The sequence below is a fragment of the Nerophis lumbriciformis genome, linkage group LG17 (genome assembly GCF_033978685.3).
Source record: "Nerophis lumbriciformis linkage group LG17, RoL_Nlum_v2.1, whole genome shotgun sequence".
NCBI lineage: Eukaryota > Metazoa > Chordata > Actinopteri > Syngnathiformes > Syngnathidae > Nerophis > Nerophis lumbriciformis.
Window position 1 is genome coordinate 18,100,712 of NC_084564.2, and position 14,020 is coordinate 18,114,731.

General features: G+C 41.3%; 1 protein-coding gene across 1 annotated transcript in view; it reads left to right on the forward strand.

Annotated features, from left to right (window-relative positions):
* The first annotated feature begins 311 nt into the window (after window positions 1–311).
* The window catches only part of sacs (sacsin molecular chaperone), a 28,667-nt gene continuing 14,958 nt past the window's right edge, over window positions 312–14,020 (forward strand). The window contains exons 1-9 of the mRNA XM_061972655.1: window positions 312–448; window positions 648–761; window positions 3,375–3,525; window positions 6,842–6,932; window positions 7,013–7,098; window positions 10,823–10,934; window positions 11,204–11,350; window positions 11,416–12,904; window positions 12,998–13,089. Of these exons, the coding sequence (XP_061828639.1) occupies window positions 739–761; window positions 3,375–3,525; window positions 6,842–6,932; window positions 7,013–7,098; window positions 10,823–10,934; window positions 11,204–11,350; window positions 11,416–12,904; window positions 12,998–13,089 (2,191 nt within the window). The 5' untranslated portion in view covers window positions 312–448; window positions 648–738. The remainder of the gene's footprint in view (window positions 449–647; window positions 762–3,374; window positions 3,526–6,841; window positions 6,933–7,012; window positions 7,099–10,822; window positions 10,935–11,203; window positions 11,351–11,415; window positions 12,905–12,997; window positions 13,090–14,020) is intronic.

A 14,020-nucleotide genomic window follows, 5' to 3' on the forward strand; every position in this document is an offset into this window, starting at 1 on the left:
TAACTTTGCATAGGTACCAACATACTTTTTCTGCTTTTCTGGATCGATCATAATCATAGCTGTGTCCCTATTGCTTCTTTATTCTAAACCAAATATTTATTTCAAGTAAAAACATGCAGTTGCTCTATTTAAATAACTAATAACTCCTCTGTAATTCATAGCTGAACTATAAAACAGTATGCTTCCTTTGGTTTTTCCGGGCGCGATGTAAGACGACACGGAAGTGGCGGGCATTGAACCATCTCGCTTCATCTCTACTCTCGAGCAGGCTAATTCATTTTTATTCTTAGAACATTGCCTTTGAAGGAGTCGCTATTGTGATGGCGGGGGAAGACCATGACAGACACTATTGTCGTTGTTACAACAATTGTTTCCTGGAGCATGTCCTGACGTGATTTGTCAACTATTTCAGAGGGACAGTTACCGGTGCGCATTGGGACAGATACAAGTGAGTGCTAATGAGATAGCCGGATAACTCCTCCGAGTAAACAAAATGACACCTGGTGGTGTACAGTAGAAATAAAGCCTCTTAACTCTGTTGTTGCTACATATCGTTTCTCCATGGCTTGGATGTACAAGTCCAAAATAAGCATGTTATAAAGCGTTAACAGACAGATTTTGACGGGGTTGTTTTTGTTGTGCCGCAGTCCGGATGGCGTATCCCTACGCGAAGTCGACCAGAACATAGTCCCATGAGAGTGTCTCTGTGCTGGGACACTCCGTTGCAACAATAGCGAGATGGCCAACTGTCCAGACCCGTGGTAAGTTTGAATGAAAACACACATTCGACACCATCAAATGTGCAAATATTACTCTAGTTACATGTTATGTGTGCCTTTGTCTGCTTGGTTGGGATATCCAGGCTGCTTCAATTCATCAGGACTAAAACTGTCACTTCATGAGAATTGGAGAATTGACCCTCACTGCTTATTAGCATTTAATACATTTCAATTTGAGTTATTTATGGGTTTTCTGCTGTCCATCTGCTGGCTGCCACACCCACACCGGCTCTACTGTATACACCAGTGGGCTGCCGGTGGACCCAAAACTGCTGAATAAGCCAAATATTTCCATATATTTTCTGATGGAATACTATAATGCATTTGTCTCCGAGTCATACAGATGTTCAACACCAACAACCAGAGGAGAAAAAGTCCATTCTACTAATACACTTAAGTGTTTTTCATGGGCTTTAGATTAGAGGTCTTCAACAGGCGGTCCGTGGCCTCTTGAGGGTCGCAGAGGTAGTGCCACTTTTGGTTGATTCGACTTAAAAAAAAAAAAAAGTCTTCATATCCCATTTTGTCACAAATTAAAATGTATTTAAATACACATTGTTAGTCCAAATGGTAACATAATTTATCATATAAGATAGCTAGCGATAAGCGCTCTAGTTGCCACCCAGTGATTAGGGGACTTAACAGCCACCTGGCGATTACTACGCTAGTGGCCAGGTAGCAAATAGAGTACTAGATGCCACCTAACAATTATCGGCCCGAGCTGCTAGCTGACGATTAGCAAGCTTGTGGCCAGCTAGTGATTAGCGTGCTAGCTTCCAGCCAGCTTTAGCCGCGCGGTACTGTATCCAACAAAAGAAACAAACCTTTTTTACCAATTCGTACATGTTTTTGTGTATTTGGGATGCATAAGTCCCGCAAATTTGAAATCAAAATTGGAAAGCATTGCGTAGATGTTTATAAAACAATCTTGCCTTCCTTGATACTTCCTCTAAACCAGTGGTTCTTAACCTTGTTGGAGGTACCGAACCCCACCAGTTTCATATGCGCATTCACCGAACCCTTCTTTAGTGAAAAATAAAATGTTTTTTTTTTTTTTTTTAATTCAAGACAAAGTTATATGTTTTTGGTAACACTTTAGTATGGGGAACATATTCTAAGTAACAGAGACTTAATTTACAGTTATTTGGATACTAGGGGAACATATACTAAGTAACAAAGACTTAATTTACAGTTATTTGGTTAGGGTTAGGGTCAGGGTTAGAGGGTTGGGGTTATAATAAGGTCATGCCGAATAAGGCATTAATAAGTACTTAATAATGACTAGTTAAGAGCCAATATGTTACTAATTTGCATGTTAATAAGCAACTAATTAATGGTGAATATGTTCCCAATACTAAAGTGTTACCATGTTTTTTTACTGGTGCACAAAGTGAACCGTGCATGAACATCACCTTGTTCAGAGAACAAAACCAACACAGTGCATAAACTCACAACAAATTACACACCTGCAAATCAGTCTGACTTCTGCTGTTGCCGTATCCGTAATACGCCGATAGGGAGAAGTTTTTATTTACACGATGAGTCGGGTGTGTCTTGACCTCCGCCGAACCCCTGAGCCGGACTCACTGAACCCCTAGGGTTCGATCGAACCCAGGTTAAGAACCACTGCTCTAAACGAGCCGTTCTGCCCTGTGACGTCAGCGGATATCTTCATATATGGTATAAATTCACCCAAAGTGCTTTGCTTTGCGCCATTGTAGTCCGCGCTGTAATCAATACGTTTTTTATTTTCCTCTATCCTCTTGTTGTGGTTGCAGACTGGCTTGTAATTGCACATGCATCCTCTGCAGTTGTCATTTCCAATACAAATTAGTGTACAGTTTGAACTTATATCTGTCAGTAGACTTGCATTGGAAGCGCTAAAATTGCAACAAAGACGGTGGGGAGAAGACGCTGTCAAAGTGGAAGCACGTAAATAAAACCGCCCACAAAATGGCGCATCCTGAAAAGATGGTCAGAAAGCAGCTTCAAGACTGTCTGTAAAACATAATCCATACAACATTTTGACCAAGGAACCCCCATTACATGTTGTGCAGACCACTAGGAAGTGCTTGAAATGTAACAAAATATCATAGTGCGACCCCTTTAATTGAATATCCTGTTATTGTACAATAACAAGGCACCTATAGGACAATTTTATACGGGATATAAGTAGTATAGTATATCCGTATAAGTAGGGAGTCCCTGTTCCGTCTCTCCGTCAGTTTGGTTGTCCTTGGCCTAGAAAACGTTTAAAGACCCCTGCTTCAGATCCAACATATATCTAGACTTAAAAAGTAAAATGGCAGTAAATCATGAACAGTTGGGACTTGTGTGCTGTCCATCGTCATGTTACTTCTTCATAACCTTACCTTTTAATCAATACTGCCTGGAAGCAAGACAAGTCCTTCCTTTAGGTGCTTCTGTCATGTTGTATTAGGTTTCATTGTAATAAGGCCTGAGTGACGCATACTGCCATCAATACCACTTAAAGTTGTGCCATTAAATTAAAATGATTCAGTCAGAGACGGTGACATCAATAGTAAATGTTGTGCTCAAACACCTATCTCAATTTTCGCATTTTTTCCCCTTAAGGTTGCCACGGGTGACAGTTCGGCATGACTACCTTGGCCTGAGGTCCTACCAGGTCTCCCCTCAGACGTTGGTCGGCCACGTGAAGCAGTTACTCTATGAAGAGACAAACCTGCCCGTCGGAGCCCAACGGCTCGCTCACAATGGCAAAGTGGTATGTTTTACGTCGTACGACTTTGAGTGTAACAATATTGCCTGCAATGCTATGACATTTAGCGTTGTTTGGTTGAGGCGGCGGTATTTTAGTTGACCTTTTCTTGACGTTTCTGTTGTGGAAAGCATCATTTAATTGCCTCATTTGGTGTACCGCTCCGTGGTTTAGTCTCAAACGATGTGCAGCCTCACAACTTTGTCCAATGCCTGCAACTTCCCTGTACGTCAACTGTCTAATCAACATTTTTTTTCTTGTGTAGCTGAATCATGAACAGCAACGTGTAACAATATATTAACTATTTATTGCTCAAATGGTCGTCCTCCTGCAAAGCTAACAGCCTCTAACAACCTCATGCATACAATTTATTATGATACAGCACATATTTCCAGTTTCTCATGACAGGATGTACAACAAGGAGTAGGAAGACGAATAGTTTATCTAATTCTACGCATTTTCGTTTCATAACAATTTTTAACATATTTGCTTGGACTCAATCTATAACACAACTGTGAATAAACAAATAAATGAGTAAGTAAATAAATAGATGACTTAGTAAATTACTAAATATTAAATACATAAATAATAAATAAAATTCTCATAAATTGTGAATTATGATTCACATAATATCGTGATGGGTCAAATGCAGAGAATAATTTCGCCACACCTAGTGTGTGTGTGACAATCATTGGTACTTTAACTTTTTAATCAATTAATCAATCAATCAAAGTTAACTTTTATCGCCCTTAATCACAAAGGGCTGCACAAGCCACAACGACATCCTCGCCTCATATCCCACATCAGGGAAAGAAAAAAGTCAACCCAATGGGGATAACGAGAAACCTTGGAAGGGACCGCGGATGTGGGGACCCCACCCCCCCAAATATTATTTACCAAGTCCATCCATCCATCCATTTTCTACCGCTTGTCCCTTACCAAGTCGCTTTGTATAATTGTTTTTTTGTCAAATGTTAAGGTTGTATTATTAGATAAGGGCCGTTGTCCAGCAGGACCGATAATCAACATTTCCGTTTTCTTAGCGTTAAGATGCAAAAAGTTGCTGGACAACCATTTGATTTAATTTAGACACGCCTCCAGATGACTACAATCTGGCGTGTTGGTCAGCTCTATGTTATGATCGACGGTATCGAAAGCAGCGCTGAAATCAAGTAGCTGCAACATGGATGACATATCAGCATCCATAGTTAGCAATAGATCATTAGTCACTTATGCGAGGGCTGTCTCCATAGAGTGATTTTCCCTGAAATTAGACTGAAAGGGTTCACAGAGATAGTTCATTTAGCTGCTATGCAACAATTTTTTTTGAGAACTTTCGAGATAAAGGGAAGGCTGGACACTGGCCAGTAGTTTACTTTGAGGTCAGAATCGAGGTTAGGTCTTTTCAGCAGAGGGTGAATAATCAAAGTCACAGTATGACTCACAGCCAAGCAGTGTAGTTTTCAGGTGACTAATGACATGCATGCACCATTTCAGGAATAATAAAACAGAAATGTGGCTACAGTACAAGTAACACTCCAACAACACAGAATCTTACTTTGAATGCACAGTAAATGCCTGCAGCAGAAACAATCCTGGTCTTGTGTTGCAAACGCTGAGATAAGCAATTCTAAACCTTTATCAGTGCTTCGATTGTTCAAGATGCAGCATGACAAGGGCCACATATATTTTTACCAAGTGTTATTTAGGTATTAATCATATGACAGCAGACATGAATAACTGTTAGTGTAAGGGTTAATAGTACTGTATGTATTTTCACAAATATACAGCGTGTTATGGTCCTCTTGGTGTATTTGTTACACTTGAACCTGACCTCGTTTTCGGGGCTCAGTTGACTGATTGGGCCAGGTGGCTGCTCGCCACTTTGCAGTTCCTCTCCTATCTAAGTCATGCGCAAAAAATAGCTGTAGGCCACTCCTTCATACTACTATGAAGGAGGTCATGAACTTGGCACTTCACATAACAACTGACCCCCAACAATGCAATACTGTATCAAAAATCCTGCCTTTACAGAGATAATCATGCTTGGTTTTGATTGACACTGTCAGAGAGGGATTCATTTAACAATAGGCTGATGTGCAGTTCTATACCAATGCTGCTATACCTACAAACATTTTAAAATTATTTTCTCTAGTTTGTGTCAGTTCATTCTGAATTTGAGTGTGCGGCCACATAAATCTGTTATTTACTTTATTTGTTTTTTGTGGATCTTCAGCACATTTTCATGGTTTCAATTCTCCATTTTGTCATATATAGGGTCAATCACACTTTTCTAGCTGATATATTTTGAAAATTTAGCTCCCTTTTCTCACATTTATTTCATTTTCTTCACATTTGTGGTGGAAATTAAATGGTGAAGCTAAATGTTAAATCTAAATACACATGTTAAATCTGAATCTAGTGTTAAAAATCCTCACTGGCACTGCACATCTGCAGTCTGTGTCTTTGCAATCAGCGTGAAAACGGTGGAATATTTGCATACTTTTTAAATATTTAGCTGTACACTTTGAGAGACGGAAGGCAAAGCTCTCGATTTACCGGTCGATCTACGTTCCCATCCTCACCTATGGTCATGAGCTTTGGGTCATGACCGAAAGGACAAGATCACGGGTACAAGCGGCCGAAATGAGTTTCCTCCGCCGAGTGGCGGGGCTCTCCCTTAGAGATATGGTGAGAAGCTCTGTCATCCGGGGGGAGCTCAAAGTAAAGCCGCTGCTCCTCCACATCGAGAGGAGCCAGATGAGGTGGTTCGGGCATCTGGTCAGGATGCCACCCGAACGCCTCCCTAGGAAGGTGTTTCGGGCACGTCCGACCGGTAGGAGGCCACGGGGAAGACCCAGGACACGCTGGGAAGACTATCTCTCCCGGCTGGCCTGGGAACGCCTCGGGATCCCCCAGGAGGAGCTGGACGAAGTGGCTGGGGAGAGGGAAGTCTGGGCTTCCCTGCTTAAGCTGCTGCCCCCGCGACCCGACCTCGGATAAGCGGAAGAAGATGGATGGATGGATGGACTTTGAGAGACATTTAGATTTAACATTTATATATAACATTAATTGTAAAAATGTATGTCTAGAATTCATACTAACATTTACTATTAACATACAGTAACATTTACATTTAAAGTTAAAATTCAGATTTAACATTTAGATTCACCATTTAATTGTTTACCTCATATGTGAAAAACATTAGTTCAATGTGATAAAAGTAATATAAATAATAATTATATATAATTTTTATATATAATTTTTACTTTTCACACCTCGTAATGATAGTAAGACCTGTGTCTACTTCTGCTCTTCCTAGCTGGATGACAGCATGCAGGTTGGGACCTTGGTGCCAATGGGAAGCCCTGAGGTATCCGTCACTCTGGAGGGAAGAGGCCTTAAAGGCGGAGGTATAAAGGTCTAATATTGTTTGTAAAAAGTCAACTTTCTGTGGAAAAAGGTGGCGCTCACCTGGCTTGTCTACACGTAGGGAGGTTTGGACAGACGACGCCACCACTGGTTGAGTTTCTCAAGGATATCCTAAGAAGGTACCCAGAAGGTGGTCAGATTCTGAAAGTAAGTGTGACAATGAGATCACATTCATAGACTGATACCAATCTATGTCAACAACCTCTTTGAGTCCTGGTCCACTGTGTTCATACATGGTCCACCACACTTATGTCCATGACTGTAAATACCATTGAAGACAACGAGGTCATGTCCTCTGTATTTTTTTAAGTGACAAAAAGTAGATGATATAACTGATTCCAAATGTACTTTGTGTAGCACATTGTGTGCCTGAACAACATCGTGCGGTAGATCGTCTTCTCTCAATATATGATCTTTGCTAATGCACAGTCTGCTACAACTCCAACAACAACATAACGTTAACATTAAATCATATTGATGTAACTAATGTTGGTTTCACCTGGATGAAATTGATGTGAAACGCTGTCAGTATAATAACGCTGTCGTTCGTGTCAATCAGGTGCTGACCCGCCTTAAATGCAGGACACACGCTCTGCATAGGGCTTCGCAATCAGTGGGTGGGGGGGTTTGCGTGAAGAACCACATTAAAATGTAAATTCTTCATTGACAAGGCGCTTCATATAGAATTTTACCCCTAACATGTTCCTAGCCACATCATGCTCTGTCACTGATTACAATATAAACCCACAAAGCCGGTTGCTGGAACTATCACATTATATTATCTAACATCTTTGACAATCAGCATGATTTTTAACAGTCCACTTTTGTATTAATATGGTGCTGGGATGCCCATGATTTCAGCTTTTCAAAGCTTCTCTTAGACCCATACTTGCCAACCCTCCCGAATTTTCCGGGAGACTCACGAATTTTCCGGGAGACTCCCGAATTTTAGTGCCTCTCCCGAAAATCTCCCGGGACAACTATTCTCCCGAAAATCTCCCGATTTCCATCTGGACAACTATATTGGGGGCGTGCCTTAAAGGCACTGCCTTTAGCGTCGTCTCTCACCTGAAAAGGAGACTATTATGTATGTCTCCGTTATCCATAGGTTTATCTATAACCCGTAAAATAGGCAGGCACAGAGCTATTTCTCAGCGTGTGTTTATTCCAGCCGGCACTTACTGTAGCGGCTGGCTACGGGGTGTTAGCCAATGACTTTGACTGGGGGGGCGGGACTTCTGGGAGAGATAAGGAAGTGACGTTGTTAATAGGAAGTGGGTGTTCGAGTTTTGCCGGGAAAAGGGATAGACACACATTGGAGCTGTTGTGTGGTTGAATTACATCTTGTGCAATAAAGACAAGACAAACAAAGAAGTCGTATGAGCCTACATTCCTGGGATTATTACAATACACTATGCTTAGACCACCATTTCTTGACCTCGGGACCTCGGTATTGGTCAAATCTTAGTTACGGCCCTGCTTACAGTATGTCAACGTAATTTTTATGAATAGTTGGTGCGTTAATGTCAACATGTGTTGTTATGATATTAACGTCATCATTACCGCTACGCAGTGTGAAACAACAATACCAACATAACAAATTGTCTAGTTACTACGGGGCTGCATTGATTATTGTAATAGTCGACAAGTCAGCGATGTTTTTTTGATTAGTTGACTCGTCAAACCATTGTTTATACATGTTTGATTCCACAACTTGATTGAACTCATTCTCAAAAATTGTGACAAAAGAAACACACTTAGGAACTATGTTTTTAATTTACAAAAAAAAAGTATATTACCACAGTGGAATATAATTAAAGACTATGGAGTATTATTATAGCAAAATAATTTTCAAATGCATTTCTCAATATTTTTGTGTGTAATCAGATGTTGTAATTTTTGTGTCTGTATTTAGATTTGTGTGTATGTAAAAACAATCTGCGCATCCGTGTTGCGATTTGTGTGCGAGCGTTTGTGTGTGTGCGCGCGTGCGTGTGCGGTGGCGGGGGCAGATGTGTGTGTGTGTGTGTGTGTGTGTGTGTGAAAACAATTTGTGTGTTCGTGTTGCAATTTGTGTGTGTATGTTTGTGTGTGTGTGTGTGTGTGTGTGTGTGTGTGTGTGTGTGTGTGTGTGTGTGTGTGTAAAGAAATAGAATAAAATATGTCAGTTTGTGTTGCGATCTGTCTGTGTTTGGATTTGTGTGTGTCTGTAAAAACAATAGGTTATGGTAAAGGAGCATGTGTGGTCCAAAAGAATTGCGCAATTAGTATGGCGTCACATTAGTGCCAAAAATCCGAGCGCATAAAAACTGTTATCGCGCGCTGATTCTCCATTTCGTGCGCGCGCGAGACACCCTTTTGCGCGCTCTCTGTGTACTCCTGGCATCTCCCCTCGCGCTGTCATGTTTCTTTTTGGCACTTTGGGGGCGGGTATGCTTAGACGGCCCCTTCTTTCTGATTGGTCAGGCGAAAAATGCTCAGAGCCAATCAGAAGTATAGCAGGGCGGGTCATCGTCAATATGTATCAAGATTTACGGAGGAAGAAGTGGATAAAAAAATGTTGCGCGTTGATGAAGGTTATTTCATACCACATAAAAACAATACAGGGTAATACAAAATGTGACCCAAATAAATAATAAGACAACAAACACCATAATCACATCTTTCAGCCAGAACTGGTCCACCAGCAATAACATCCAACCATAACATTATTTTATATTTTCACTTCTTCTTGAACATTTGTTTTCTAATTTATGGAATTTCTTTTGATTCAGCCATAAAATTAATGAAATAATCTTTGAATTTTGTTTTTAAAATGTTAAAAATAGCTTTTAATAATGTATTCTGAAACAGTTTAAAATAATCAGAGAACTGACTAACACTGACCCTACACAACTATGTTGCACAATTAAGTCTTTTTTTTTTTTTAAAGCGAAAGAGGTAATTTCAACAGGTACAGCATCCTATGTCATATCTACATGTAATAAGATTTGTAACAAGGCAAACTGTTTGTAAATTGGTCGAAAATCGAGCAAGTTATGGTAATTTAATTAGTACATGTACCATTGGCATCAATGTAATGATTGAGGCTAGCTGTCCGAGGTAAGATGGCTACAACGTTGCTACACAGGAGAATCATTGGTCATATGAAAAATGCTCAGAGCCAATCAGAAAGGAGGGGCCGTCTAAGCATACCCGCCCCCAAAGTGCCAAAAAGAAACATGACAGTGCGAGGAGAGATGCCAGGAGTACACAGAGAGCGCGCAGAAAGGCGTCGCGCGCGCGCAGAAAGGCACCACGCACGCGCAAAAGGGTGTCTCGCGCGTGCACGAAGTGGAGAATCACCGCGCGATAACAGTTTTTATGCGCTCGGATTTTTGGCACTAATGTGACGCCATAAATTAGCCTGCATTCGTAATCTGATTAATGCAATAACATTTGTGATTAATTTAATGAGTTAACGCTTTAACTGTTATAGCCCTAGTTACATGACCTCCTCTTCAGTGCAAGTGTAAGCTTCAAAATAATAGCACGGCTGTATCAACCTTGATTCTAACTCTGCAACCAACAAAATGCCTACATGTATTTTTTTTTTTGTGTTAGCTGCTTGAACTGAGATTTGTCAAAACATACAACAAGATTACAGCCGCAGCTTTGTTGAATAAGAGTATGAAATCAGAATTGAAATATGCACAAATAGTCAACAAACTGTCTTAGTTACAAAAAATCTTTTAATTTTGGCCACTCTCCTTGTGTCTGTGAGTGAACGTGTTCGGAGGGCGTCGACCAAAACGAGTTACATTGTACTCAGAAATAACTGTTTGACAAATTTAGATTTCGACTTCTGAACGTGAACTCTGTGCCGTACTAGGAGCTGATTCAAAATGCAGAGGACGCTGGAGCCACAGAAGTGAAGTTCATGTATGATGAGACAGAGCATGGAGTGGAATCACTGTGGTCACCTGACATGGCTCAGCATCAAGGTAATTTTTTGCCATGTACTGTTGGACAGGGGTTCAATACTGTACCTGTTTTGTTTTTTTGCTGTGAAGTAGCATTGAGAATCTGCTCTGTAACTGATACTTTGTTCTTACCTTACTGTGACGGCATAGAAAAGTGATATATTCTAGAAGTAATTCGGCATTTGTCACCTCTTAGCTTTTATGCAACTTTAGATATTATTTTCTCCCCATGTTCCAGTCATTTTCTGATGTTACACTTTATGTTAATCGAGTGGCTTATTGGCTTGCAGGTCCAGCGCTGTATGTGTACAATGATGCTATGTTCACTGTGGAAGACTGGAATGGCATACAGGAGATAGCCAGGAGTCGGAAGAGGGACGATCCCTTGAAAGTTGGACGATTTGGAATTGGTTTCAACTCCGTCTACCATATTTCAGGTAGTTGTCTTGATGCACAACAATTTTTACAACAGTTACATTACAATGTTTGTCTTTTTGCTCAGATGTTCCCAGCATATTCAGTGGAGACCAGATTGCCATTCTGGACCCTCACCAGACGCTGTTTGGAGTGAACGAGTCGGGACAGTGTTGGAACTTAAAGACGGACATCAAGGATGTAACAGAACTGTCTGACCAGTTCGCCCCTTATATTGGAATATTTGGCAGCTCAGAGCAAACTATTAAGGACGGCGACTTTGCTGGAACACTGTTCCGCTTCCCGCTCCGCACCAAGCCCTCCGAGCTCAGTGGAAATCTTTACAACAAAGAAAAGGTTTTGGAACTTTTTGAATCGTTCAAAGCTGACGCAGACACGGTGTTACTCTTTCTGAAGAGCGTTCGGAGGGTCTCGTTGCATGTGCGGGAGTCAGATGGTACGGAGCGAAGGTTGTTTCAGGTCAGAGCGAGTGAAAACACTGATGATAAGCTTGAAAGAACAGACTCGCTGAAGATGCTGGATCAGGCAGTTGACAACTACAGTAACCGTGTTCCCAGCTCCAGCATCACTTGCGTCACTTACCAGCTTAACATCGAGACTCAGGATGAAACCAAGAAAGAGACTCAGAGGGTGACGTGGCTTGTGTGTAATGGAGTTGGCGGTAGAGGAATGTGTGCTGAGTTGGACTCTCTTGCAGATGACTTAAAATTCATGCCTTCAATTGGTATTGCTCTGTCGCTTTCTTTGTTGGACAAAGAAGACGAAGGAGCTGCCTTTGCTTTCTCAGGACGTGCATTTTGTTTTCTTCCTCTTCCCCCAGGGGAGGAAAGCGAGACAGGGCTTCCAGTACACGTCAGTGGCTTCTTTGGACTCACAGATAACCGGAGGAGTATCAAGTGGCGGGATGTGGACCAGTGGAGGGATCCAGCTGCCTTGTGGAATGAGCTACTTATAATCACCGTCATCCCCAGTGCTTACTTTATTCTCGTCACAGAGGTTATCAAAAGGGTACAGACAGAAAAGGACCAAGACTTTCCATTATCTCCTAGTAGGACCTATGCGGCTTGGCCCGACCCAAATCGAGTGAAATCCAGGTGGAAACCCATTCTACAGCCCCTTTTTCATGACTTGCTCAAGCATGATGTCATCTTTTCCCTCAGTGAAAGCTGGGTCAGCGTGGACCAGGCTGTGTTTTCAGAGCTCAGTATGGACAAAGACATTTCAGACACTGTCATTAACTACCTCCAAAGCTCAGGGATGCAGGTAGCACAGGTGCCTGCCGCCGTGGATGCAGTATTGGCGGCCCACGCCCCCGTTGAGTCCACGGAAGTCCAGAAAATTACTCCGCCTCTGCTGCGGCAGGTGGTCAGGAAGTGCAAGCATAAAGGGCCCTCAGAGGAAAAGCTACTGCTACTGGAGTTTGTGCTTAGTGATGCCAATTACAGCGACCTGATAGGACTGGAGCTACTGCCACTGCAAGATGGAACATTTACCACTTTTTCATCTTCTGTCACTGACAAGGATTCTGTTTACATTACATCTGACGAGTATCCCAGGTAAGGCGCAATTGTGCATTGGGGTTACACTATGACTATTATTACGATAATGGTGATGTATAGTGATGTCATCTTTTTACGTTCTGTTATCAGATCCCTATACCCAGGACTTGAGGGTCGGTTTCTACTGGAAAATGTTAAACCTTCAGTAATGGATCGACTGAAGGATGCCGCCAAAAGCAGAGGTAATGTGATATAATGTGTATTTTGTACATGTAAATATAGTGTGTACCATTGTTTCATGTTTTCATATTACTGAACAGGATATAGCAGTATTAATTCAGAACTTCCAAATTTGTCACTACAGTTCAGCGGTATCTTTGGGGGTGCTCAGGTAGGTATTTTAGCTGTGGCAAACACTAACCCAAACTAACATGACTGGAAAGGACCTAACTGCACACTGATGTCTAACCAATTGAAGGCCTGTGCCTAGAGATGGGTACCTTTTTACTTTACAACCGAAATGATACCAATTCCCGGGTCCTGTGAATCGACACTGGTACTCAATGATACCAATTTTCCATACTTTTGTGGGTGTTCATGTGTTAATAAATGTTAATTGTTTAATAACATCTCTATTTTTATTTAACACTGGCCTAATAATGATAACTGGGCTGTACAGTTGTTATATCTTCTTTTCTTACACTTCTGAGTCTCATTTTCAAGTCTTATATAATAGACTTTGCCTGCAGTTGCAAATTCCAAGACGTAACATGACAGTAGTGTATAGACTATGGTGTGTTGCCAGGAAGCTAGTCTTTGTCACTGAGTTTAATGTGCCAGTCTGGTCTTTTTTTTAGCTCTACAAAGGGTTTTTACTGTAAGTATTGTACTTGTGACACACTTACTGTTTGATTGTTGCGTGCATTTTAGTTGTAGTTTTCATTACCAAATTCTAAAAGTTGAAATCGCCATTTAAATGTACTAATGTTAATCGGGAGCATGTATATGGTATATCCAATGTAAAATTAGTATCAAGCTAGCACATTTTGAAAAGTGTAGCTTTACTGCACTTTTGAGTATTAGCGTTTTGTGGGAGCAACATCTAGAGGCAGTCCAGCTGAGTCTGCTTTGAGTGCTGCTTGAGTGTATGTTTCCCCAACAAGTGCATGAATC